Source organism: Rhinopithecus bieti, unplaced genomic scaffold, assembly GCF_001698545.2.
Source record: "Rhinopithecus bieti isolate Rb0 unplaced genomic scaffold, ASM169854v2 scaffold_74680, whole genome shotgun sequence".
NCBI lineage: Eukaryota > Metazoa > Chordata > Mammalia > Primates > Cercopithecidae > Rhinopithecus > Rhinopithecus bieti.
Window position 1 is genome coordinate 219,657 of NW_016828033.1, and position 26,397 is coordinate 246,053.

The following is a 26,397-nucleotide window of genomic DNA, read 5'->3' on the forward strand; positions in this document are numbered from 1 at the left end:
GTAAGTATCATTACAAATGAATTCTGAATTTGAGTAGTTATTGAGTAATACGCTTTTTTGGAAATCTAAGTGGACTGCCAAATATTCTCAATTTATCCATATTTCATGGGGAGCAGAGCATTCTTCATGCCTTCTGCATCCTCACTTCTGCCAGGTGGGAGTTTGCATTGTTAACAGGGAAGCAGAATGGAAGCTTAACAGAGAAGCAGTATGGAAGATGTCTCCTTAGCTCAGTGATCAGTTCCATCAGAGAAGTCTGCTCTGAAATGCAAACACTTTCTCTTGCAGCTGGCAGCCCCTTGCAACCTCAGTGCTCTCCATGGCCAGGGCCAAAACTTCCAGTTGCCCAGATAACATGCCAAAATCACTCTGAAAGAAAAGCTGTCTTACTTTACCTTTTCTAACCAGAAATTTACATGGTTAGATTTATATCTAACACTTCAGCAGGGCGAAGGCATGATCTAAGTGTCCATGTGGACACTCTGTGTGACTCGGAGCCAGGCTCTGCTCTTTCAGCCCCTCCATTTATCTCAAAAGGGATGATGATTAACTCCTCCAAGCCTAGACTTCACTTTAGACATCACCTCAGAGAGGCCTTTCTTACCCAGACAATCTAACAAGTCATCAAACACAGCCACTACCTGGCTGCTCTCTACCCTGTTATTTAGCCTGATTTTAATTCACACACTATCAGCACTTAACATTATACTATCTATGTATTTATTGTTTGCCTTCTTCTAGACCGTAGGCACCATGAGGACAGGGACAGTGTCTAAGTGACTTTCACCATATCCCTAGCACTGGCACAATGTCTTTACACTTCGGAGGGTGTTCAGTGAACAGTTACTGAGTGAATAAAGGGCTTAGCACCAACTGCCTCTCTTTTTCATGAAATTACAGAGCTTTGCTATTTCATACCCAAATACTAAAACCCACTGAGATTTTTGCACCAAAGGCAAGGACAGAATACAAATTTCCATCATTTATAGTTATGTCCGAGGTGGATTTGAGTGAGCGGGTACATGAGGTATTTGCAGGGCCTCATTTCACTGTGCCAACCAGGCTGGAACTGCACTGATCTTTGGGAAGGGAACCACCTTATCAGTGAGTTCCAGTAAGTACCTGATAATTATTGATCATAGTGTTTGTACTTATCCTGTAGTCATATGTTGCACAGGTGACCAAATGCCTCCTCTTTCTTTGAGTTAAGGAATATTGACATTTAATGAGGAAAGCCATTTAAACAAATGGGAAAATGGAACGTTGTCTCACACCCCTAATGCTCCAACCATAGCCCCTGTCCTATTCCATGCTCATAAAAACATTTAATTCATAGAAGAAAGAAAGATTACCTACAAGGATATGAGTAGTTTGCTAAACAGTGGTAAAATGAGATATGTACAGGTGTTGATTCCTAGGTAAAAATGGGGGTCAGAGTTGCTATCTTTTGGCTAGTAAAACAAGATTACTTGGGGAAATTATGTAAATCTCCTTGAAAGAAATAATTTTCAGAGTAGTCTAGAGAATATCACTTGGACTCTTCTTAGGCTTTTGACTACATCTATTGTACCACTATTGCGCCCTGAAAAGAGGCTTTCTCAGGCTTAATTCCATGGCTTAGTCTTTATTCCAATATCAAAAAGGGGGAATCCCAACCAGAGCTCCCACGAGGGAGGATGGCTGCATGCTAATCACATTAATCTATTATCAAGGTAACTCGGGCGTTTTTGTCAGGCAGCACAGTGCTGTGATTTATAACACATTCATCTCTGGGAGTGGGACAAGATTATCAGTAAAACCTGTTAAGTAGGCAATATGTCACTAAAGTAGGAGGCTTAATGTGGCTACTGAGACCCACCAAACTTACTGCAGTATTTGGAAGGCCCAAGTGTCAAGAAATTAATGGTTTCTGCAGAGTTAAGTGGATTCCAATGAAGGAAGAAATGTTAAAGTAATGGTGCGGAGGATAGAAGAGCTAGCTGTGAAAAAAAAAATAGCCATGTGGATGAACCAAACATCACAGGCTGAAACAGCCTAGAGAGTTGATCCTAAAGAAAAAGGCAGAAAGTCTGGCTGAGCACTTCCAGTTCTCCTAACCTGGCTTCATTAGTGAACCTAGGCCATAGTTTCTTTATCTATAAAATGAAAACATTTAATATCACCTCAGATTTTTTGTTTTAATGTTGTGGGTATGTAATAGGTATATATATTTACGGGGTTCAGATGTTACTTTAAAGATAAGCTAATATATGTGAAAGTATTTTGTAAATTCTTAAATGCTATCCACATGTAAAATATTGTTTATAGAACAAAGAAAAACTATGTCAGATTGTAGAATTCTTTTAACATGAGAATTTGTAGGTTCTTAGTGAAATCGCCATTTACATGTAATCTGTAGCCCTAGGCATTGGTAAAAGCACTCTCTCTTCTATTGAAGTATAGTGGCTCAAATGCTACTCAAATGAAAAGGGCAGGGGAAGGGAAGTCATTTTGTAAAGGCAGGCATTACAGTGTGAATTCTGGAAGTTACCAGAAAGTTACCTTTGGAACTGGAACAAAGCTCCAGGTCATCCCAAGTGAGTCCAATTTCCTATGCATTTCCTCTTCCTTGTGTTGTCTTCTCTCAGACCGTAACATTTGGAGCACATAAAGGGATATAATGGGCCTGCTCTTTTCTGACTGTTTCAGGAGACTGAAATAAAGGGATTGTATAAGAACATCCCTTAGCATGCTCTTAGTACTGTTTTATCCAGTTTGTGTTTCTTCTTAATATCAAAAAAAGCTAAGACATTGCTCGTGAAGCCAATGGAAAACAGTGGATTTGCAAAGAAAAGAACTAAAGAGAAGACAAGTGGTACTTTTTACCAAGCTTAAAGCAGAGTGGGTGTCCTTTAATCAGAGGGATGCTTGGTTCTGGGGGCTGGATGGGACTCAAGTGAGTAACAAGGAGTCACTGAGCTTCTAAAATGAGTTGACTCGGGGGAGCAGGAAGCTGCCACTCATGATGATCTGGATGCTATTCCGTGAAGTTTCAGATTGATTGAAGTTAAAATTAGGGGTGACGCTATGTCAGGAATCTAAAAATTGATAACTGTAATGGAAATGAAAGAAGGGCTAGCTACATCTGTTGGGTAAATGGAGTTGAACATCATGAGTTTGATGACAACAGAGTCAGAGATGTGGGCAGGTAGAAACTTCATTTCAAGTGATATGCAGTAAATACCCCAAATTGGAGTCAAATGGCCTGTGTAAAAAGGAAGTTAAAATGTAACCCGTATCTGCTTGTGGGTGAAAAGGCCATATCTCTATGTCTTAGGTATGAAAAGGATGTGTGGGCTTCTGGGTGTTCTTGACTGACTAAGAAACACTGTGGGATGGATGGCGGCTATAAATTGATCTTTGGGAGTGGGACCAGACTCCTGGTCAGGCCTGGTAAGTAAGGCGTCAGAGAGGCAACAGAAAGATTGAGGTAAAATGTCTTCATGTCTCAGGAAATGATTGTATAATGGAAAATGAGCTGAAGATTTTTAGGAGCACTGTTACTAGAGTTCTGATGTCTGGTTCTAGACCCTAATATAGCTGTAATCCCTCTCTAGAAGGAACAAGGAAGAGGAGTCTTCTCTCATAGCGCCTCCTAAGATTTATCCATCCTCTGCCAAAGTGTCTTGTGGATCCAGGATACTTACATCTTTGTTAGCAGTGCTGGCCCCTGCTCAGCCTCAGATCACCTATTCTTCATTTGTAAAATGAGGATAATAAGATTTAAGCTTGTGGCACAGTTGAGGCCCAAATGAAGTAGTGTAATTATACATATTATTAATCCACTTGGCTCATAATAGGTTCTACATAAATGAAGGTTTTCTTTCCTTTTCCCTAAGTAGACCATGGGTTGAAACACTGCAGGTCATTTTTGTATGGGGATTTGCTATAGTGTGAATTCAGGATACAGCACACTCACCTTTGGGAAGGGGACAATGCTTCTAGTCTTTCCAGGTACATGTTGACCCCATCCCACCCATGTTTTCCCCTTATCTGGTTTAAGGTTTCCATATGTCTTGTGTGTTATCCTCATGGATTGCATCATCTTTGTTTTATTATCAATGTTCTGTGAATTTAAGATTGAGCCTCCATGGACTCTTCATTTAAAATGAAAATAGCTAATAGAAGAGTTGGAAACAACAGTAGAACTAATTCACTAGGTCAGGATGGAGAAAAGACTAATACTCTAGACAATTAGGACAAACGTGGTTTTTCCAGAAATAGCCTCACTTCCTGTTTAAAGCCTAGACTGTAGTCTCTCCCCGGGCACCCTTCACATTCCTCTAGCCCTCCATATCCCAAATTTAGCTGTGGAATCTTAGACAATCTGTGACATATGCAGCTACATAAATCTTTTCTTACTGAGAATATCTGCCTATTTGAACCAAAAGATCCTTGAGAATAGACACTCTTTAATATTCCATGAAGTGTCTGATATGGTCCTTTTACAAAAGCAAGTACTTGATAAATTCTTGTTTGATTGAAATCAAACACCCAAAGAAATCAAGTTTCCAGGCCAAAGGGAAGAAGATAATTAAGCAAATGACACAGTACATTTGAGCCTGTGGTGGAGAGAAAGAAATGCTAGATTGGGATTCAAATAGAGCCATGTTTTGGTCTCTGCTACCAACTAGCAATGTAACTTAGACCAGATCTTTTGCCTCTAAGCCTCAGTTTCTTTATCTGTAAATGGGGAAGTGGGTCCAATGGCCTCTCTCGTCTCTTAGTACAAAAAGTCCATGAATTTATCCCATTTGGGGCACTTTTTTCTCCTAGGAGTAACTCAATAGCTATATTAAAGTTTGAGTGTTTTCTAACTCATTAGAGCACATCAAGAAAAGGGGTGAAGTGGCCTAAAAGGGAGTTTATTGTGAGGCACCAAACACTGTGATACTCATGGGAGGAGGAAACACACTCACCTTTGGGACAGGCACTCAGCTAAAAGTGGAACTAAGTAAGTATGAGATTCTATGGTAATTACAAAATGTATTCTGGTGACAATAAGCAGAAGAAAAGGTGATGTTATTTTTGTCATTATATCTTATTTTTAATCTATTACTGAAGCATTAAGAATTGTGACATCCAGATAAATCAGTGAAAGTATTAAAGACTATTTAAGCATGCTTTCTTTGGGGTGGAATTTAGCTAACCACTAGAGCTAGAAGAGCTAGAAGAGCAGAAAATTGCATTGTCATGATCAAATAGATCCTTTCTACTTCCACTGCCGTGGATTCAGAGGTGCATTTAGAAGAGGATATTCAAGGTGATTTTACCCATGCCCCCAAAAAAACACTCCCAATTCACTCCAGAGATTGTGCCCCCTTATACTAAACATCATCCAAGAAGAGTCAGTGAAGTACAGAGAAAGAAACCCAGGGCTTCTGGTTTCGGTCCAGAGTTCTAGGTTTGATTTGGTCCCAACTGGCTGTGTGATATTGGAATGAGTCATCACCCCTCTCTGCACCTCTGACTCCTCCAGTGGATGAGGGGGTCAAAGCCCTCAAAATCGGTTGTTCTGGGATTTCGTTATTATACCACCTGAGAGTTTATAGGACTCAAGAGTATGGAATCTTATATTTCATAAACAAATTCTATAACCCTCAGGAAATAGCCCTGTTAATCAACAACCTAACTTAACATAGGAATAATAACCACCATCTCAGTCCCTACGATGTTTAGATACTATGCTAGATGCATGACATGTAGAATTGTTTATCTCAAATATCTCTATGAGGTAGGGGGAAGTATCCTATTTTACAAAAGAAGAAACTGAGGCTCAGAAAAAGAAGCGTCCAAGATCCCAAAGCTAGTATGTAAAGGACCTAAATTTAAACTTGGGTCTGCCTGCCTGACTAAAAAGCCCTGCTCTTTCTTTCTTTTATTTTATTTTTTTTAATTTTTAAATCTTATTTATTTATTTATTTGAGACAGAGTCTCACTCTGTTGCCCAGGCTGGAGTGCAGTGGTGCAATCTCAACTCACTGCAATTTGATACTCCTGCCTCAGCCTCCTGAGTAGCTGGGATTACAGGCATACACCACCACACCTGAAAGCCCTGCTGTTTCTACTGCATGATGTTGCAGAGCTTGTGCCCTAGTTTACTTAGAAATGAGAGGTGATGCCAATCACAGTGACTGGTGAAATGCTTGGAATTTATCTTTTCTGCTTTAGATATTGCTGTGAGTTAGAGAGGGCGCTTCGGGAAATCTTGACATGGATGGCCTAAGTGTCTAAAGAGTTCTCTTCCCCTTTCAATGACAAAACAAAAAGTGCAGAGTTGCTGGGAGCATTTACCCCAATAGGGAGAAGAGAGAGGGGAGCTGGCTGCAGCCATTCCCTTGTTCTGACTCTCCCTTTCCTTCACTGTTTCTATTATTTTCCCCAGGGAGACCAGCCACCAGTATAACTGATCTACAAGAGCCTAACTTGTTTATGAGTTATAGAGAAATGAAGGGTGAAGGCACTTTGGACATAGAACTTTAGCTCTGAGAAGGAGCTTCAAAATATCTAGTGCAAACCTCTTTATTTTCCCAATAAGGAAATTAAGACCCAGAGAGGTTGGCTGAATGGTCATAAAGTCAGTGCAAACTAGAGCTGGGACTAGAACCTGGAGATCCTGGTCCTGGGGCCATATTCTGTGACTGCTGTTTGGTGAACTAAACTTCTGATAGGCAAGAAGTGTGAGTTATGCTCATAAACAGTGAAAAAAAAATAGGTTTTACAAGGGGAGTATAAAAATGTCCTCCTTATTACTAGCACCTTAGTATAGGCTCCCTAGACCTGCTCCCCAGCTGTAGTGTAAAAATGGAAGGAGAAGGAAATGGCCCATTTTGTCGCAGTGCAAATCACTGTGGGAAATACGGGAGGCTTCAAAACTGTCTTTGGAGCAGGAACAAAACTATTTGTTGAAGCAAGTAAGTTCCATGAAATAACCTGATTTATATTACAGTTGAAGGACATCTGTTTTCATTGATTTTTTTTTCTTTTTGGGGGGAAGGGCACATAGTTTTGTCTGCTAGTTAAATTAGAAGATAAATTGGCAATAATAATGTTGCACTGTACAGTATCCATGGGCATCACTCTTGCAAGAAACATGTATAATAACAGACAGTTAAGTGTGTATGGATAAAAATTCCCTAGGTCCTATCTAGAACTGAAACTCTATTATATGATAAATTTTTTAACTTGAATATTAGTGACATTTTTATATAATCCACTGTATACAAGGCAGAATCTTCAGTTGGGTTCTATCTTATTTGTTGTCATCTTCCAATGATCTTAGGAGAATTAAGGTTAAATAGTAAAATTAGATGCCTCCTACCACTTTGGCACATGCATGCAGACGTAGAAACACCCTTAGTAACTAACTTGCATGTGACTTGGCAATCCCAGGCTATGGCCCAGTGACAGGGTCCCATTTTGTACAGAGTTATGTCAGAGTGTGAACACAGGCTTTAAGAAACTCGTATTTGGAACTGGCACACGACTTCTGGTCAGTCCAAGTAAGTCAAATCTGCAGAAGTGTGTAGCCCTATCCTCAATATTGGGCATATATATAGATATAATTATTCTGGTCTATAATAGATTATTATTACTACTATTTTGTTGTTATTCATCATAACAATGCTGCTCATTTCAAATATACATTTTCTGCCATATTATTCTTTTTACCTTTAAGGATAATTATTCTCAAGATATCAGCAGAGAAATATTTGAATTTGCTTTGCGTCAAATTTCTTACTTGTTCATCAGTTCCCGCCTCTCTGCTGAGGGTCATATGAACCTCACGATGTTTCAGTTTTTATATTGCCTTCTTATTATCTCTCTTAGAAATGCTTCCTTGGTTTTTCCTTGCCTAAGCACTTAGATTTTGCAGCTCACATTTACCCAGAGTATACTTAGCTTTTAACCTCTCCCAAAACTGGCCTCCCTGTTCCAATAATTATGCACAATAAAAGTCAGTTCAATTCAGTAAATGATTATTGAGTATCATCAACAAACCAGGGAATCATAGTTGGTTTAAAAAGAAAGAAACAAAGAAAAGAATTTTTAAAACCCTAAGCTAGGGCTCCTGATGTCAAGAACTTCCAGTCTTATTAGGGATACTAAGCACTCATAACAAAAGGTCTAATAACAATTTATATATGCGTGTTCCAAGATAGGGGGGTGGGTTCCCTGATGGCTGGAGACAGGACAGGTATGACCATGCACAGTCCACATTCTTTGACAGAGAACACACGTGATTCCCCCAACTGTGTTTCTGGAAAAGGAATTGAGTCTGTTCTGTGCTGAGATCTTTGACTTTCTTGAGGACAAAAGCCCCCTTGGCAGTTAGCATCCTTGAGCAGGGTGAGGACAGAAACAGGAATGAGTCAGGCGTGAGTCACCCAAGACTCTCACTCAGCCCCGAGAGGATGCAGTGACTCTGAGTCATGCCGAGGCATGTTTTTAGCATGTGCCCCAGCACAGTGTGCATTTATGGCAAGGTGAAAAATACATTTTGCATATGTCCAAAGGAAAATGATACCTTCTTCTCAAGCATGGCAGATGAAGTAGGAAAATGCCAGCTTGCTCTCTGGTATCTTTAGAAATATTCACACCCACCCAGCCTATGTAGGATGCAATGTTTTTCATGAAGTTTTGTAAAGATTCTGTTTCTCCCAAAGAAGAAATAGCCAAAACTGTGTTTGTTGATAGCTGTGATGAGGAAAATTAAGGCCAACAGGTAGCATTGGGGTCTGGTGCTGTTTATACCCTTTAGGGAGGTTCCTTCAAGTCCTCATACCACCCATTACACGGAAAACTAGGATTCACCTTTCAGGGTTTCCAGATCTTAGAGGCACTGTGAAGGGATGTGTCTTCAGAAAGGGGGTGGGCAAAACCAGGACGTTTTTGTAATACGCTTATATACTGTGCCTATGGGAACAACAGACTCGCTTTTGGGAAGGGGACCCAAGTGGTGGTCATACCAAGTAAGTGAGCTGGGATCCTCCTGCACAAATGGCCACACCCACCCCCATCCCTACCCTCTGCTGGAGAGCCTCTTATTTCCAAGGGAGCGGGGGAAGGACATGCCATTCATCAATGCCATATCAAAGAACCTTAGGCAGCCACTGTCCCAAATCTTTGCCTGTCCTTGGTTTCCTTCACTCTCCCCTTCTCTCTGCATCTCCACTGAACACACTCCCATTCTCATGTAAAGCTACTCCTGATCTTCCCTGAGGCTGGATTTCAGATTGAACAAAGGACCACAGAAGTGAGAGCTGGAGGGGACCATGGGGACATCTTGCTCATGTTGCACAGGGGCCTGACGCTAGGGTCTAGCATCTGTTCAAGACCGTGCTGATGGTCAGTGCAGAGCAGTGGAGGGGCCCCAGCCCCTTACTCCCACCCTGAGTTTGGTGGAGCCACACAGCTCTTTGCTAAGTGACCCTCAAACCCAGTGTGAGATAAGCTGAGTATTGGCAGTGCCCACCTGCTAGGGAGCCAAGTGCTGAGTTCCTGCCCCAGCTCAGGACTGTGGCCCAGGCCATGACCTCTCTGAGCCTCCATTTTCATATCTCTGAAGTAGGCAGCATGGTCTCTGTTTCCTCCCATCTTTCAAAAAGTGTATGGAAATTATTGTGACTTTTTTCTCTATCATTGTAGGGTTTCACAGAGGCAGGGCCCCGTCTGAGTCAAGGTCATTAGAAATAAAGGAGTCGGCCGGGCGCGGTGGCTCAAGCCTGTAATCCCAGCACTTTGGGAGGCTGAGATGGGCGGATCACGAGGTCAGGAGATCGAGACCATCCTGGCTAACACGGTGAAACCCCGTCTCTACTAAAAAATACAAAAAACTAGCCGGGCGAGGTGGCGGGCGCCTGTAGTCCCAGCTACCTGGGAGGCTGAGGCAGGAGAATGGCGTGAACCCGGGAGGCGGAGCTTGCAGTGAGCTGAGATCTGGCCATAGCACTCTAGCCTGGGTGACAGAGCGAGACTCCGTCTTAAAAAAAAAAAAAAAGAAAAAAAAAAAGAAATAAAGGAGTCCAAGGGTTTTGGATGCCTTGGCCTAATTCTGGGTGGTAAAGAGGGAAGGATGAAAGCACAAATCACAGGAAGTGCCTAAACCCTGCTTGGATTTAGTGTTGCCTCAGACAGGGATATGCAGAAATCCAACCCCTGGGTCTCCCATAGGAAGAAGACTAGGAGTGGGAAGTGCCAAAGACTCTGGAAAGGAAAAGAGAACAAGGAACACTTTGAGAAAAGGAGGTCAGAACAGCTTCAGCAAAATGTCACATAAAATTTTCTTTGCTCTCTGTCCTCGGAGCACTTTCAGAAGCTCCTTGCATCTGACTAAAGAGTAACAGAGCCAGACCCTCAGAATGTCTGCCCCAAGCAAGCAGAATGTGGTGTTTGTATTAGGGTCCTGGGAGCAGACATGGGGAGTTGCTGCCCTGCTTCTCTGCTGATGGGAAGGTGGTATTTTCCCCTGGGTACCCGGGGGCCAAAGAGCTCTCCAGTCCCCAGCCCCTGGCTCCCACCCCTAGGCGCCAGCACTCGGGGGCTCTAAGGACAGCAGTAGGAGACTTTCCACAACTCGGAGAGTATTCAGGAGGGTTTCCCAGGATGTTGCCCAATACCACGGGGCAATTGGTACAGGGAGGTCACATGAAACAGGTTTTATCAAAGGCTCTCCTCACTGTGCGCATCAGGAGGAAGCTACCTACCTACATTTGGAAGAGGAACCAGCCTTATTGTTCATCCATGTAAGCATTATAGAAATGATCAAGGGAAATTTTGCAGACAGATTATATTATGGAAGGATACCGTAGTAGTGAGAGTTTGTGTTGTGACCTGTTCCATCATTAAAGGAGTCCTTTGTTGCCTGGGAGTAACTATCAGTGTCAGGTCTGATGAGATGATTGAGGCTGTGCCAGGCAAAGGTTTGCACAATGGTTTCGGAGGACAAATCCCTGAGTTGTGAAAAAAGACTTCACTCTTGGTTAGGTTTCTAAAATAGAACTTTCTTCTTGGCACCCAAGGGGTCTACTCTGCCCCCTCACTCCTATGTCTCTTGTGGCTGAGACTCTGTCACCACCTCCCCTAGAATCCATGAGATATCTTCCCCTAAATTAGAGCAGACCAGCCAGGGTGCTGAGGCACTCTGTGGTTCTGGAATGGGTGGTTCAGGGATGTGTTTCTGGGCTTCTGGCTGCAAGAAGCCTCATTCTTTCTCCTTGTGTAAAGCATTGCTGGGAATCATCCCATTATGAGCCACTATTTACTGAATGCCTGACATGCGCCAGTGGCCATTCTCTGTCTTTTATGTAATTCTCATTCAATGATTACATACATCCTAATAATAGGTAGCTCGTATTTTGCCCATGTTACAGGTGAGGAAACAGAGTCTTGGGATAAGTAACTTATCCAAGATTCTATAGCCAGGAATGACAGAGCTAGAGTTTAACTCAAATCTATTTGACTCTAGGGCCTTGTTATTAACGGTGCCACCACCATGCCTCCTGCATTCTGTGAAGGAAGACCTCACACCTTCAAGGCCATCTGTTTGGTCTTTGGTTTGCCCATCCTGAGCCTTCTTACCATAGTGACCATGGCATGGTGACTCAGCACTTCTGAAGAGATCAGTAGAGCCATTGGGTTGGGTGGCAGGATTCAGGTATGGCAGGGAGGGAAGGAGAAACTTAGGGGGACTATTTATTGGGCATGGAGTTAGAAAGAAAAATTTATCATCAAAACCATAGAATAGGCTGCTTAAAAGCTTTTCTCCCAAGAGAGAAGCTGTGAGTGTGTGAGGGTCATGGGCAGCTGCCCCAGCTGGCAGAGGGCAGGATTTTGTATTGTGATGTACCAGAGTGTGGACACGGGCAGGAGAGCACTTACTTTTGGGAGTGGAACAAGACTCCAAGTGCAACCAAGTAAGTACCCAAACTTAGGCTCTGGCCAAAGACATAGAAAGCCCCTATTCTGCTTTCTCAGATGATGAATCTGTACCTCCTGAACTAATTTTTCATGTTTGTTTATGAGGCTTGAATATCTTGAAATTTTAATTCCTAGCCACTAGCTTAATAGTCTGTTTTCTAACGGTAGTATTTGCCAATGGGAATAGGCCATTTCATCATTGCAGAGACAGATTCCTTTGAGACAAAAGATCTTTATCAGAAAAGAAACTGTGACTGATTATGCCAAAAGATTGTTTTTTGTTACCATTTCGTTTTCATGAAAGGTGATGAATTATGCTTTCCAAAGACTCTGGGCATTGGACACACTTTCTCAAAACTGCACATCCAACTGAGAGACACAGGAAGAACTTAGAGCCTAAATAATGCCATCAAAAATAATAAAAGTTTGTAAAAGGAACTTTTTTTGTAAAAGGAATATAGAAGTTAAAGAAGAAATGAAATAGTCCTAATAAAAGAAGATAGCAGAACTGCATTAGAAATGAATGGAAATATTTAGAGGGTTTATGCATTCAACAAATAGTTATTGGACAATTATTTCATTCCAAGCACTAAGCTAAGTGTGAGGAAGGGAATGGGAGGGGAGGGAAGGGAAGGAAAGGAAAGAAAGGAGAGGAAGGACTGGGATGGAGGAAGGAAGGAAGGGAGGGAGGAAAAGAGGGAAGGAGGGAGGGTCTCTGCCATCCAGGGAAGGAGGGAGAGTCTCTGCCATCCAGGAGCTCAGAGTGCAAACAGACAACTATAGCCCATTGCCACCATGTCATAGTGGAGGTACATGCAAGTTGCAATGGAAGCACAACAGAAGACATGAGTAGCCTCCAATTCTCATTGCCTGGTACATACACATATCCTCCACTATACCTTAAGCTCCATGAGGGCGGGACCCTTTTTCCATCCTCACATCTCTAGAGTTCTAGCAGCAAAAAAGAAAGAGGTCTAATGATAAATATATGAAGTCTGTCTCCACTTGAGAGACCACCCAGAAAAGATTTATTCTAAGGAAACTTATCCCCATTAGGAGCAGAATCATCTTGGAAATATACAGCTCCAAGGTGTGTTAGGAAGGTGTGTACAAAAAGACCAAAAATTAACATTTGGAAAAAGGCGTTAAAGTTGCCATTGTTTCTAGTAGGTAAACCCTGCAAAGTGTTGGGGCAGCATAGATCCTGCATGTTGATGCCTGCATCTAACCTGCCCCGGAGCTGTTCTGACAGTGGTTGGAGCATTTGCTGCACAGTTTTCTCGGTGTTCAGCAATTGCCAAAATAAAATGAAGCTATTTCATGATGATTAGAAAGAAATAATCAGCATCAATGAGGCCTCTAATGCATCTTCAGGAGTGAGTAGGAGGAATTAAGACCTGGTGGTCTTAAGACAAGAGACTTTTCTCTCTCGTCAGAGGAAGTTTGACTTGGGGGAGCCTGGAAAACAGGGACAGGAGATGGAGTGCCCCAGCTAGGCTGGTCCTGCCCAGGTTAGAGTTCTTGTAAAGCACCATCTGATTGTGTGTTTTCTGGTGGCTACAATAAGCTGATTTTTGGAGGAGGGACCAGGCTGGCTGTACACCCATGTGAGTATGACCCTGCAAGTGACCAGTGCAAAAAGAACTGACCACTTGTCTATGAGAAAACAGGTGATGATTTATAGCAAACTTGGGGATATATTGAGAAGCACTCATTTTCCATTTCTACAAGCTCTCTTGGTGACATAAAATGTTCCCATTTCTCATACTAAACACAGAAGTGCCCAGAGCCAACTGAGTAAATGAAAATCTGAGCAGAATAATTTATAGAAACATAAAAAGAGTTCCAAATACTCAGTGCTTTCAGGAAATTAGCAAAGTGCCCTTGGGGGAAAGAGATGAGTTAATGGCAAACACAAATTCTCTTTTATTGCAGCAGGTAGCTAAATTCCCTGAATTGGCTAATAAACATGGTATGGGGATCCCTACTCATAGCATCTTCCTCTCTGGAGTTAGGAGAGTTTTCAACTTCCTCCTAAGGGTAAAAGTGGCCCAGACCCCTAACTGAAGGGCAAGTATACCACATGCAATTACAAGGTATAGAGGCAGCAGTGTATAGGGAGGCCCACAGACCTGGGGAAAATTCGGGCTCTACTCTCACTGGCTGTTTTCAATAAAGCCTCCACTTTCTCAACAGCAAAATGACTGTAACTACATCATAATAATATGAGATAATGGCCAGAATGTAAAAAGTGATCAATAAGTAGTAGCTTTTCTAAAATATTATTATAATTATCATTTTTGGGGCTTTGCTTACACTAAGGTTTACACTATCATAAAGGGAAAAGGGAATCGCTTCTGTGGGAAGCACCAAAGACCCAGTGAGCCTTTTAGAATGTGGCTCTGAGACCCCAGTGGGTTCCAGCAGATTAGCATCAAGAAGGTTATCTCAAAGACCTTACCCACAGTGGGGGTACAGCAGTGCTTCCAAGATAATCTTTGGATCAGGGACCAGACTGAGCATCCAGCCAAGTAAGTAGAATGAAGCAGGAGAGCAAGGGAGGATGGACAACTATTTCTTCTTTGTCCAAAATGCCGAGTCGAGCCCAGGTATTTTCCTCTGTGGGCTCCCAAACACTTTCTTCCACCCATCCCCAGGAAATCCTCCCATCCAGCACTCAGTGCTCTGCAGACGTCATCCTTAGGCTGGGACCTTAGGAACCATGAGGCAGGCGATGAGCAAGTACTCCTGAACCTTCCACAAACGTATCCAACATACTGCTGCCTGGAATTGAGGTTTTTGTTCTACTGAATTCTTAGTTAATTGAAACCATATGAAATCACAACCTCAGCCCAGGGAACCACAGCAGAATGGAGCAGGAGGAGAACTGTACATATCAGAAGCGAAATTTCAGTGCAAAAGAGCAGAAGGTCTAACTCTTAGGAGTGTGATTCTCCTGCCTTGTGGGGGAGATCAGTGTTTCTCTTATTTAAGTAACAGGTAGGTCCTGTGAGTTTCTGCAGTGGTGTCACCCGTGGTGTGAATACTGGAGGAGCAATTGATAAACTCACATTTGGGAAAGGGACCCATGTGTTCATTATATCTGGTGAGTCATCCCAGGTGGCACCATTTGCAACCCCATGGGCCAGTGTCGCTAATCCTTTCTCTGGGGATATCACTTATTACCATGGGGAGGCTTGCTGAAGATGTTGTAACTAATTGTCTTACCGAGGTCTGGGAAGGGAAAAGCATCACTATCTGTCTTGAATATTCATGTTTCTCTAGGTCAAACACATTAAAATTTGACTTTAATCATTCAATGGGTATTGTAAAATGCCTTCTATGTGACTATCACTCTATCAAATGCTAGACTGAGTATGAAGTGTAAGATAGATTCCTGTCCTGTCCTCAAGTGGTATAAAAACTAGACAAAGGTACAGAACTGTTGTAAATTAAGCAGCCCAAAAACTATTCTAGTATTGACCAGTTGATGACGTCAATGGACACAATAGAGATTCAGAGGGGATAGGGTGCTGGCTGAAAAGTTGGCCTAGATTGAGAAGTTTCATGTGGTACAAAGGATTCACTGAGCCCCGAAAGATGGATAAGATCTGTATGGGCAGAGAAAGGAGAGAAGGGGAGTTCTGGGCATAGGGAACAACAAGAAAGAAGGCATGATCTTGGGAATAATTAAGGCACATGCATTGTAGCCTAAGTATACATCTGATAATAAAATTGGTTGAAAAGTCCTCAGAGAACACGTCTTTTGGGCATGGAAAAGGAAATACTAGAGCACGAGAATACAGAAATTAGGGCCGGGCCAGTCAGCCATTGCGAAACTGAGAATCCGATTTAGAGATGCAGACCAGACGTGAAGGTGAGAGGAGCCAGCTACGGTGCTGCAGACCTCCCCTCTCCTTCCTCAGTGGGCTCTGAGAGGGATCATCCCACACCTTAGAGGAGGAGAAACCTAAGGGATTCTGTAATAGAGACACTGGGGGTGGTATGAAGGTGTTACCTCCCAGTAGCAATTTGGCAAAGGAACCAGAGTTTCCATTTCTCCCCGTACGTCTGCCCATGCCCACAGTTTCCTGATGCTCACTAGAGCCTCAGTGGGACCCAGAACCAGTGTAACTAATTCTGATTTCTGGGTCCCTAGTGCCCAACTACAGGGGACAGATTTAATGGTAAGGGAGCTTTCAATCACTGCTGTGTCCCTAAGGACCTAAAGCACTAGAGCACATGTGCTTCTGCAGTTCATTTTGAATGTAAAGGACAGTTTAGGATCTAGAATGGCTGAACTTCCACATCAAAAAATTGGTTCTGTCTTGCCAAGCCTACCTTCTGATGTCGTCAGTGATGGGATGTGTTATTCTTACTAGGGTAGAATAGGATGTCTGTCCCCAGAGGGCTCTGGCAGACAGACCCCTAAACACCTCTAAATTAAAAGTGGCAAAGAGATAAAGTTGAACTAGAGGTACATGGGGATAAAAAGTATAAAAGGTACATGGGATGAAAGTATAAAAAGGCTGAAAAAAATTCAGTACCTCTAACTCAGCCCCTGTTGCCATTTCTCGGAGTCTTGTATTCCGTGGCATTGCGCTTTCTATACCAACAGTGTCCAGTAGAACTTTCTGTGGCAATGGAAATGTTCTGTCAATCTGCACTGTCCCATGCAATAGCCACCAGGTACATGTGGCTATTGAGCTCTTGAAATGAAGTTTCCATTTTTAATTGAAAACATTTTATTTCACATTGACTAATTTTTATTCCAACAGCCACATGTAGCTAGAGACTATTATACTAGACAGAGCAGCCTAGATCTTCTCCAGTCTGACACCCACTGGCCCCAGGACTTGAGTGAGTGTTTAACCAGGACTCCAAGTTAGGTTTCTGCCCCCACAAAGCCACCCACTATCCCTGATCAGGGGCCACCAGATGCAGGTTGGCTTGAGGATCAGCATTTCCAGACTCTTCTCTCCCCCTCTGCAGTACTGCCCAAGACCCACACTGATGACTAACAATCAGGGGGACGTGTTGGTGGAGCTAAGGGCTTTCTGTCTGTCCCTTCCCAGCAAAGGAACTATGCCTTAGGGCCTTCACCCAGAGAGATGTCAGGCTGCCCAAGTATAAGGAGGTTGGAGGGAAGTAGGCAGAATCCTCTGGAGCCACAGCTCTGGATGTCTCTCCCCTCTGACCATGGAGCCCAACCCCACTCCACTGCTCCAGGGGCAGCCACATGCTGCAGGCAGCTCTGCCTCCACTCAGCATCCCAGGGGCTGATTTCTTTGGTTTTGGATCCAGCTGGATGTCGGCATTGCCGAGGCCACCATGGTTGGCTCAGCAACTGTCCGGGAATCACCAGGGTCTGAGAAATCTTGTGCGCATGTGAGGAGCTGTGGGAGCAGAGAACCACTGGGTGGGAAATTCTAATCCCCACCCTGCTGGAAACTCTCTGGGTGGCCCCAACATGCTAATCCTCCGGCAAACCTCTGCTTCCTCCTCAAAAGGCAGGAAGTCTGAAAGAATAAACAATGAGAGTCACATTAAAAACACAAAATCCTACGGAAATACTAAAGAATGAGTCTCAGCACTAAGGAAAAGCCTCCAGCAGGTCCTGCTTTCTGAGGGTGAAGGATAGACGCTGTGGCTCTGCATGACTCACTAGCACTTTTTCACGGCTATGTTCCGCCAGGGTCAATGGCTCCAACTAACATTTGTTTGGTACTTTACAGTTTATTAAATAGATGTTTATATAGAGAAGCTCTCATTTCTTTCTCAGAAGAGCCTGGCTAGGAAGGTGGATGAGACAACATATTCATTTTGCAGATGAAATTCCTGAGACATAAGGAGCTGCTGTGACTTGCTCAAGGCCTTATATCGAGTAAACGGTAGTGCTGGGGCTTAGACGCAGGTGTTCTGATTTATAGTTCAAAACCTCTATCAGTGAGAGGGAAATCTCCTGGTGATGTGATAGATTTCCCAACTTAATGCCAACATACCATAAACCTCCCATTCTGCTAATGCCCAGCTTAAGTTGGGGAGACCACTAGTTTGCTTTGCTCGGCCCTCTTTCCATGCCTGCCTTTGCTCTGCCAGAGTTAGATTGCTGGGGTTTTGAAGAAGATCCTATTAAATAAAAGAATAAGCAATATCATTAAGTAGCCCTGCATTTCAGGTTTCCTCGAGTGGCAGGCCAGGCCTGGCAGTGAACGTTCACTGAAATCATGGCCTCTTGGCCAAGATTGATAGCTTGTGCCTGTCCCTGAGTCCCAGTCCATCACAAGCAGCTGGTTTCTAAAATGCTGTTTCCCATATAAAGCATGAGACCATGACTTGCCAGCCCCATGGAGCCCCGTTCTTGTCCATCACTGGCATCTGGACTTCAGCCTGGGTTGGGGCAAAGAAGGAAATGAGATCATGTCCTAACCCTGATCCTCTTGTCCCACAGATATCCAGAACCCTGACCCTGCCGTGTACCAGCTGAGAGGCTCTAAATCCAATGACACCTCTGTCTGCCTATTCACTGATTTTGATTCTGTAATGAATGTGTCACAAAGCAAGGATTCTGACGTGCATATCACAGACAAAACTGTGCTAGACATGAGGTCTATGGACTTTAAGAGCAACGGTGCTGTGGCCTGGAGTAACAAATCCGATTTTGCATGTACAAACGCCTTCAAGGACAGCATTATTCCAGCAGATACCTTCTTCCCCGGCACAGGTAAGGGCGGCTTTGGTGCCTTCGCAGGCTGTTTCCTTGCTTCAGGAGTGGCCTGGTTCTGCCCAGAGCTCTGGTCAATGATGTCTAAAACTCCTCAGATTGGTGGTCTTGGCCTCATCAATTGCCACAAAACCCACTTTTTACTGAGAAACAGTGAGCCTTGTCCTGGCAGTCCAGAGGATGACACGGGAAAAAAGCAGATGAAGAGAAGGTGGCAGGAGAGGGCACTTGGCCTAGCCTCAGTCTCTCCAACTGAGTTCCTACCTCCCTGCCTTTGCTCGGACTGTTTGCCCTTACTGCTCTTCTACGCCTTATTTTAAAGCCCTTCTCCAAGTTGCCTCTCCTTATTTCTCCCTGTCTGCCAAAAAATCTTTCCCAGCTTACTAAGTCAATCTCATGCAGTCACTCATTAACCCACCAACCACTGGTTGTGCCGGTACATGAATGCACCAGGTGCTGAAGTGGAGGAATAAAAGGTCAGATGAGGGGTCTGCCCAGAGGAAACTCCATTCTAGTTGGGGGAGCCCATCTGTCAGCTGGGAAAAGTCCAGAAAACTTCAGATTGGAATGTGTTTTAACTCAGGGTTGAGAAAACAGCCACCTTCACGACAAAAGTCAGGGAAGGGCTCTCTGAAGAAATGCTACTTGAAGGTACCAGGCATACCAAGGGCAGGGAAAGGACCCTATAGAGGCCTGGGACAGGAGCTCAATGAGAAAGGAGAAGAGGAACAGGCAAGAGTTGAATGAAGGAGGCAGGGCCAAGCCACAGGGCCTCCTAGGCCATGAGAGGGCCAACAGTATTCTAAGTATACCAGAAAGCTGTTGATCAGCTTCAAGCAGGGGAGGGACACCTAATTTGCTTTTCTATTTTATTTTATTTTATTTTATTTTATTTTATTTTATTTTGAGACGGAGTTTTGCTCTTGTTGCCCAGGCTGAAGTGCAATGGCACATCTCGGCTCACTGTAGCCTCCGCTTCCCAGGTTCAAGCGATTCTCCCGCCTCAGCCTCCCGAGTAGCTGGGATTACAGGCTTCCACCACCACACCCAGCTAATTTTTTGTATTTTTAGTAGAGACAGGGTTTCACTATGTTGGCCAGGCTGGTCTCGAACTCCTGACCTCAGGTGATCCACCCGCTTCAACCTCCCAAAGTGCTGGGATTACAGGCGTGAGCCACCACACCCAGCCTGCTTTTCTTAAAGGTCAATCTGAGTGCTGTATGGAGAGTGGGTTGTAAGCCAAGAGTAGAAGCAGAAAGGGAGCAGTTATAGCAGAGAGATGATGGAGGTCTGGACAGGGTGGTGGCAGGGAGGTGACAAACACCATTCAGGTTTCAAAGGTAGAACCATGCAGGGATAAGAAAGCCAAGAGGGGATCAAGGAAGGCAGCTGGATTTTGGCCTGAGCAGCTAAGTCAATGATAGTGCCATTTTATTAAGATGAAACCAAGGAACAAATTTGGGGTGCAAGGATCAAAACTTTTTGGAACACATGAAAGTACCTGTTTATACTCTTTATGGCCCTTGTCACTGTGTATGCCTCACTGCCTCCATTGGACTCCAGAATGAAGCCACGCAAGAGCAGGGTCTATGTGTGATGGCACCTGTGGCCTATGTCATGGAACATGTACTTTGCACAAACAGTGTATATTGAGTAAATAGAAATGGTGTCCAGGAGCCAAGGTATCAGTCCTGCCAGGGCCAGGGGCTCTCCCTAGCATGTGCCCATGTGCTGTAAGTTCCCTCCAGATCTCTCCACAAGGAAGCATGGAAAGGCTGTAGATGTTCACCTGCCCAAGAACTAGGAGGTCTGGGGTGGGAGAGTCAGCCTGCTCTGGATGCTGAAAGAATGTCTGTGTTTTTCCTTTCAGAAAGTCTCTGTGATGCCAACCTGGTTGAGAAAAGCTTTGAAACAGGTAAGATAGGGGTCTAGCCTGGGTTTGCACAGGGTTGCAGAAGTGATGAACCCGCAATAATCCTGCCTGGATGAGGGAGTGGGAAGAAATGAGTAGATGTGCGAATGAATGATGAGGAATAGAAACAGCAGTTCAAGACCTGCCCAGAGCTGGGTGGGGTCTCCCCTGAATCCTCTCACTATCTCTGACTTTCCAATCTAAGCAGTTTGAGGATGAGTTTCTAGCTTCAATAGACCAAGGACTTTTTCCTAGGCCTCTGTATTCCTTACAACAGCTCCACTGTCAAGAGAGCCAGAGAGAGCTTCTGGGTGGCCCAGCTGTGAAATTTCTGACTCCCTTAGGGATAGCCCTAAACTAACCAGATCATCCTGAGGACAGTTTCACTCCACAGCCAAGAGGTTTTGCCTTCTTTCAAGAAAAGCAACAGTATTCACATAGGCTCTAGGCAATGGTCCTGTCTCTCAAGAATCCCCCACCACTCCTCACACCCACCCTGGGCCCATATTCATTTCCATTTGAGTTGTTCTTACTGAGTCATCTCTCCCGTGGTAGCGGAACTCACTAAGGGGCCCATATGGACCCCAGGGATTGAAATGATAAATTCTGAGCAGCTACCCCATCCCCAGAAGGGCTCAGAAATAAAATAAGAGCCAAGTCTAGTCGATGTTTTTGTCTTGAAACACAAAATACTGTTGGCCCTGGAAGAATGCACGAAATACGTTTGCAAGGGGATATGCACAGAAGCTGCAAGGGAGAGGCGATGCAGGAGCCGCAGGCCTCCCCCACCCAGCCTGCTCTTCCTTGGGGAAAACCATGGGTGTGTCCTGCAAGCCATGCAGGCCTGGGACATGCAAGCCCATAACCGCTGTGGCCTCTTGGTTTTACAGATATGAACCTAAACTTTCAAAACCTGTCAGTGATTGGGTTCCGAATCCTCCTCCTGAAAGTGGCCGGGTTTAATCTGCTCATGACGCTGCGGCTGTGGTCCAGCTGAGGTGAGGGGCCTTGAATCTGGGGAGTGGGGGTTAGGGATGCGGGTCTCTGGGTGCATCCTAAGCTCTGAGAGCAAGCCTCCCTGCAGGGTCTTGCTTTTAAGTCCAAAGCCTGAGTGAGCCCACCAAACTCTTCTATTTCTTCCTGTTACAAATTCCTCTTGTGCAATAACAATGGCCTGAAACACTATAAAACATGCTCATTTCAGCCACCTCAGTTGAACTTCTCCCCTATGAAGTAGGAAGAACAGAAATGAAGAAACTGAGGCCACACAGTTAATGAGTGGAAGAAGAGAGACACCCGTTCACACCACATGCCTTGTGCTGTACTTCTCTTACCATGTGACCTAAAGGGACCCCCAAGGCCTCTCCTCATGTCCTCTCTCCCCATATGGCTCTCTTAGCTCAGTAGAAAGAAGACATTACACTCATATTATACCCTAATCCTGGCTAGAGTCTCCACGCCCTCCTCCCCCAGGGTCCCCAGTCATCTTGCTGACAACTGCATCCTGTTCCATCACCATCAAAAAAACTCCAGGCTGGGTGCGGGGTCTCACGCCTGTAATCCCAGCACTTTAGGAGGCAGAGACAGGGGGAGCACAGGAGCTGGAGACCAGACTGGGCAACATAGGGAGACCCCGCCTCTACAAAAACTGAAAAAATTAGCTGGGTGTGGTGGTGCACACCTGTAGTCCCAGTTACTTAAGAGGCTGAGATGGGATGATCGCTTGAACCCTGCAAGATCAAGGCTGCAGTGCGTTATGATCATGCCACTGCACTCCAGCCTGGAAGACAAAGCAAGATCCTGTCTCAAAAAAATAAAAAAGTAAGAACTCCAGGGTCCATTTGCTCCTAGAACTCTACCACACATCCCCAAACAGAGCCATCTCCATCACACCCCTAACAGTCCTGGGTCCTCCTCAGTGTCCAGCCTGACTTCTGTTCTTCCTCATTCCAGGTCTGCAAGATTGTAAGACAGCCTGTGCTCCCTCGTTCCTTCCTCTGCATAGCCCCTCCTCTCCCTCTCCAAGCAGAAGGAACTCTCCCACCCCCATGGAGGAGAAAGCTGCTACCACCTCTGTGCCCCCCCAGCAATGCCACCAACTGGATCCTACCCAAATTTGTGATTAAGATTGCCGAAGAGCTGCCAAACACTGCTGCCACCCCCTCTGTTCCCTTATTGCTGCTTGTCACTGCCTGACATTCACGGCAGAGGCAAGGCTGCTGCAGCCTCCCCTGGCTGTGCACAGTCCCTCCTGCTCCCCAGAGGCTGCCTCCACCATCCCACAGATGATGGATCCTCAGTGAGTTCTCTTGGGCTCTAGGTCCTGGAGAATGTTGTGAGGGGTTTATATTTTTTAAATAGTGTTCATAAAGAAATACATACTATTCTTCTCAAGACATGGGGGGAAATTATCTCATTATTGAGGCCCTGCTATGCTGTATGTCTGGGTGTGTTGTATATCCTGCTGCCAATGGCTTCATTAAAATGGTTTGGAAGAGCAGAGACTGTGCCTCTGTTTGACTGGGTTTGGTTGCAGTCATTTTCTGCTTGCTGGTAATCACTAGCTGGGCAGAGAAAACCCAAGGCATTTGTCTATGATGCGGTCCAGGAAGCCTCATTCAACAAGCTGCCTAAGTCAATCTCTTCTTGGAATAACCTCTAAAAGCTTCCACTTAGCAGGCATGCTGAGGGCCAAGAAAACCCACCTACCGGCTTGGGCCCCTTCTCTTCCACTCTCATGCCATGCCACGGGACCACCCATAACAGGAGCCCATACACATGGGTGGCAGTGACCTGCAGCAGACAGGGACCACACAGCAAGTGTCCCCAAAATGCCACCCACGTCTCCTGCCCTCCAGGAGCATTTCCTTTGCCTCTCCTCTCAGACTGAGTTTCCACTGAAACTGCATTGTCTCACAAATTCATGGCTGGGGACCACCCACCACTCTGCTGCCTGGTCCAGCCCCACGCCAGCCCTTTGAGGTGCCCAATCTGACACCAGGAGCAGGGTTGAGAGGAGGCTGTGGCCCCAGCAGGACTTTATGTTCCCACCATCCCGGATGTGAGAATGAGGAAAAAGGAGATGAGTTGTCTCCCCACGAGCCCAGAGATTTGACCGAGGAGAGTCGATGCCCTGAGCTCTCACCTGGAAGGAAAGACATGGGGCTCCCTGAGGTCCACAGCACACTGCGCTCTCCCTCTTGAGACTCCTGCTGCCAGAGCACCTTTCCCCAGGGTCATGGATGCTGAGGGGAACACAGCTTAGAGAACACTCCACCATCCACCCAGCAAGCACAGCTACCAAGACCCAAAGCTGAGGCTTACCCACGCCTGGGGGTGGGAGAGGGTTCCATCCCTGAATACCTCCGTGGTTCCCCTATGCGTCTGACCATCCCAGCCAGAAATACGTAAATCCTCTCAGCTACAACTCAGGCCTGCTTTTTTTCATAGGGAAGAAGCTACAGGTTGAGTATCCCTTCTCTGAAATGCATGGTACCGGAAGTGTATCAGGTTTTGGATTTCTTTTCTTTTTGAGTCGGAGGTAGAATATTAGCATTATACTTACCAATTCGACATCCCTAATCTAAAAATCTGAAATCCAAGATGCCCCAGTGAGCATTTCCTTTGAGCATCATGTGGGCACTTAAAAAGCTTCAGATTTTGGAGGATTTCACATTTCAGATTTTTGAATTAGGGATACTTAACCTGTACCAGCTTTAATAGGTGACCTAGAGCACACCCCTGCCCTCTACAGGCTTATGTGTCGCCACTTACGAAATGTCAGGTAGGACTGGAGGCTACCTCCCACTCCCGGCACCTCTGATTCTGTGGCCCCTGTAGAATTAAGAACCAGTGTCCCCTCTCCTGGTCAACCCTACTGAGGGGAGTCACAAAATCCCCAGTTCTTTCTAAGCTGCCCCATCTCTCACCTAAATACAATCCCCTTAAAGATCACCAAAGGGAAAGGGCTCAGAACTCCATCACAGCAGGGCCACCCTCACACATGGTAGGACCATAGCACCTTCACAAAGGTGGGGTTTGCCACCTTCGGGGAACTCTGGGGGGCCTCTACCTCCTCACCTGTCTGACACAATGCCACAGATTCCACCATTGGGAATTTCTTATAATTAAAGCATTCTCTTCCCTGTATCAAATGAAAATGCCCCTGGGAGGGTTAATAGAGCAAGCCTTTATCAACCATTAAAAACTGAGGGCCAGTTAGTTTCTCTTTCTTTTCCCCCTGAAGTGGTAATTCATTTTGCTTTGTAGAAAAAAAGATTCAGGCGAGGGAAGTGTGGGTGGCTGGGGAGGCAGGTCTGCTCTTTTGAGTTGGTTGCAGTGACATGGCGGTCATAGGGCTGAGGGAAGGAACAGGAGCCTGGAAAGCAGTGAAGGGGTGAAAGCTAGACCCCTGCGATAACCTTAGGGGAGACCCAGACTGTGGGAGACCTGCAGGAGGCCTGCGGGAGCCTGTGGAGGCCTGTGGAGGCCTGCCAACCCAGTGCCCTCAGATAGCAAGGACAGTCACTGGCCCCCCAAGGCCTCCCACAGATCTATGCAAGGTGATGCAGCAGGGGCTATGGACCCACCCACACCCAAGCAAGGAGGCAGGATGACAAGGCCAGGGCAGGTAGGGGGCCATCCAGAGAGCGGGCTCAGCTCCACCCCTGAGAAATTTCCATCTAAATCCAGGAGATCCTCTATTCTGCAAGAACCTTCCCTCACGTCTGAGGCTGTTAAACCTAAAGCCACTTAGGGCAGAGGTCAGAGGGGTGGACCAGGAGCAAGTGGGTTGAGGCTGAGCAAGTGTTGGGGGTGGGGACAGAGACTCCATCCATCTCCGACTGCTCTGCTCGCATGTCTGGCTCCGGGGCCCACCCGGGATGTCAGAGGGAATTAGAGTGGCCTTGTGAGAAGGCTCAGGAGAAGGGCTCCTGTGCCCATGCCCACCGGGCAGGTCAGCACTGAGCCTAGCACCACCGCAATAAAGCCCCTCAGTACAGAGGGCCCAGCTATAAGGAACTGGGCATTGCCTGGCCTGGAGGAAACAGGAAGCTAAGGAGACCTAGAAACACAGTCATGAAGAGCCCGGCCATGAAGACCCACAGACCCTGCGAGCCAGGGCCATGGGCTGCAGCTGCAGCTCTACCAGCCTGGACCCAACCTCAGGCCAACATCCCAGCAGGGAACAGGTTACTAAGGCCAGTTGTAGAAGGGACTTCTCTGGACACATGCCCTACTGTCCCAAGGACTTAAGCACAGGCCAGTCCCAAAGGCATAAGAATGGACTAAATGAGTTCTCATGGCCCCAGGCCTAAGATTCTAGAGGACTCTCTGAAACTTCACTCTGAGACCTGACCTCTGAGGGCAACTGGAGTCACAGCCACTCAGGAGAAATGGCAGGCTACGTAAGCACATGTTTCAGGAGCGACCTGGTGGGGTCTTCAGCTCTGACAGAGCAACCCCTCTGCTGTTACCCTTACTGGGGGCAGCCATCTGAGTCTTAAGAGTTTGCTTATTTTTTAGGTCCAAACATAAAATTCAACTCCCCTGGGATCATGTATACAGACAGACCTATAGCACCTTATTATCAGGTACCAACCTGGTGAGGAAGTCCCCTGGCCTGTGTGCTCTGTGGGACGGGAATATTCCTTGTCATCAATGTATCCCCAGGAACTAGAACAGTGCCTGGCACACAACAGGTGCCATTAAATAAATAAGTGAATGACTCCTGCAGTTAGGCTCTGGGTGGGGGGAGCTGAGTGTGAGGAGTGGGGAGTACAGGGGAAAAGAAAGTGGGGAT

At 45.5% G+C, this 26,397-nt stretch overlaps 1 gene segment (V, D, J or C); it reads left to right on the top strand.

Annotated features, from left to right (window-relative positions):
• The window catches only part of LOC108523572 (T-cell receptor alpha chain C region-like), a 54,882-nt gene extending 31,788 nt beyond the window's left edge, over positions 1-23,094 (top strand). Inside the window, 4 exon segments of the C gene segment in view lie at positions 18,410-18,682; positions 20,553-20,597; positions 21,485-21,592; positions 22,548-23,094. Of these exon segments, the coding sequence occupies positions 18,410-18,682; positions 20,553-20,597; positions 21,485-21,591 (425 nt within the window).
• Positions 23,095-26,397: the final 3,303 nt, after the last annotated feature.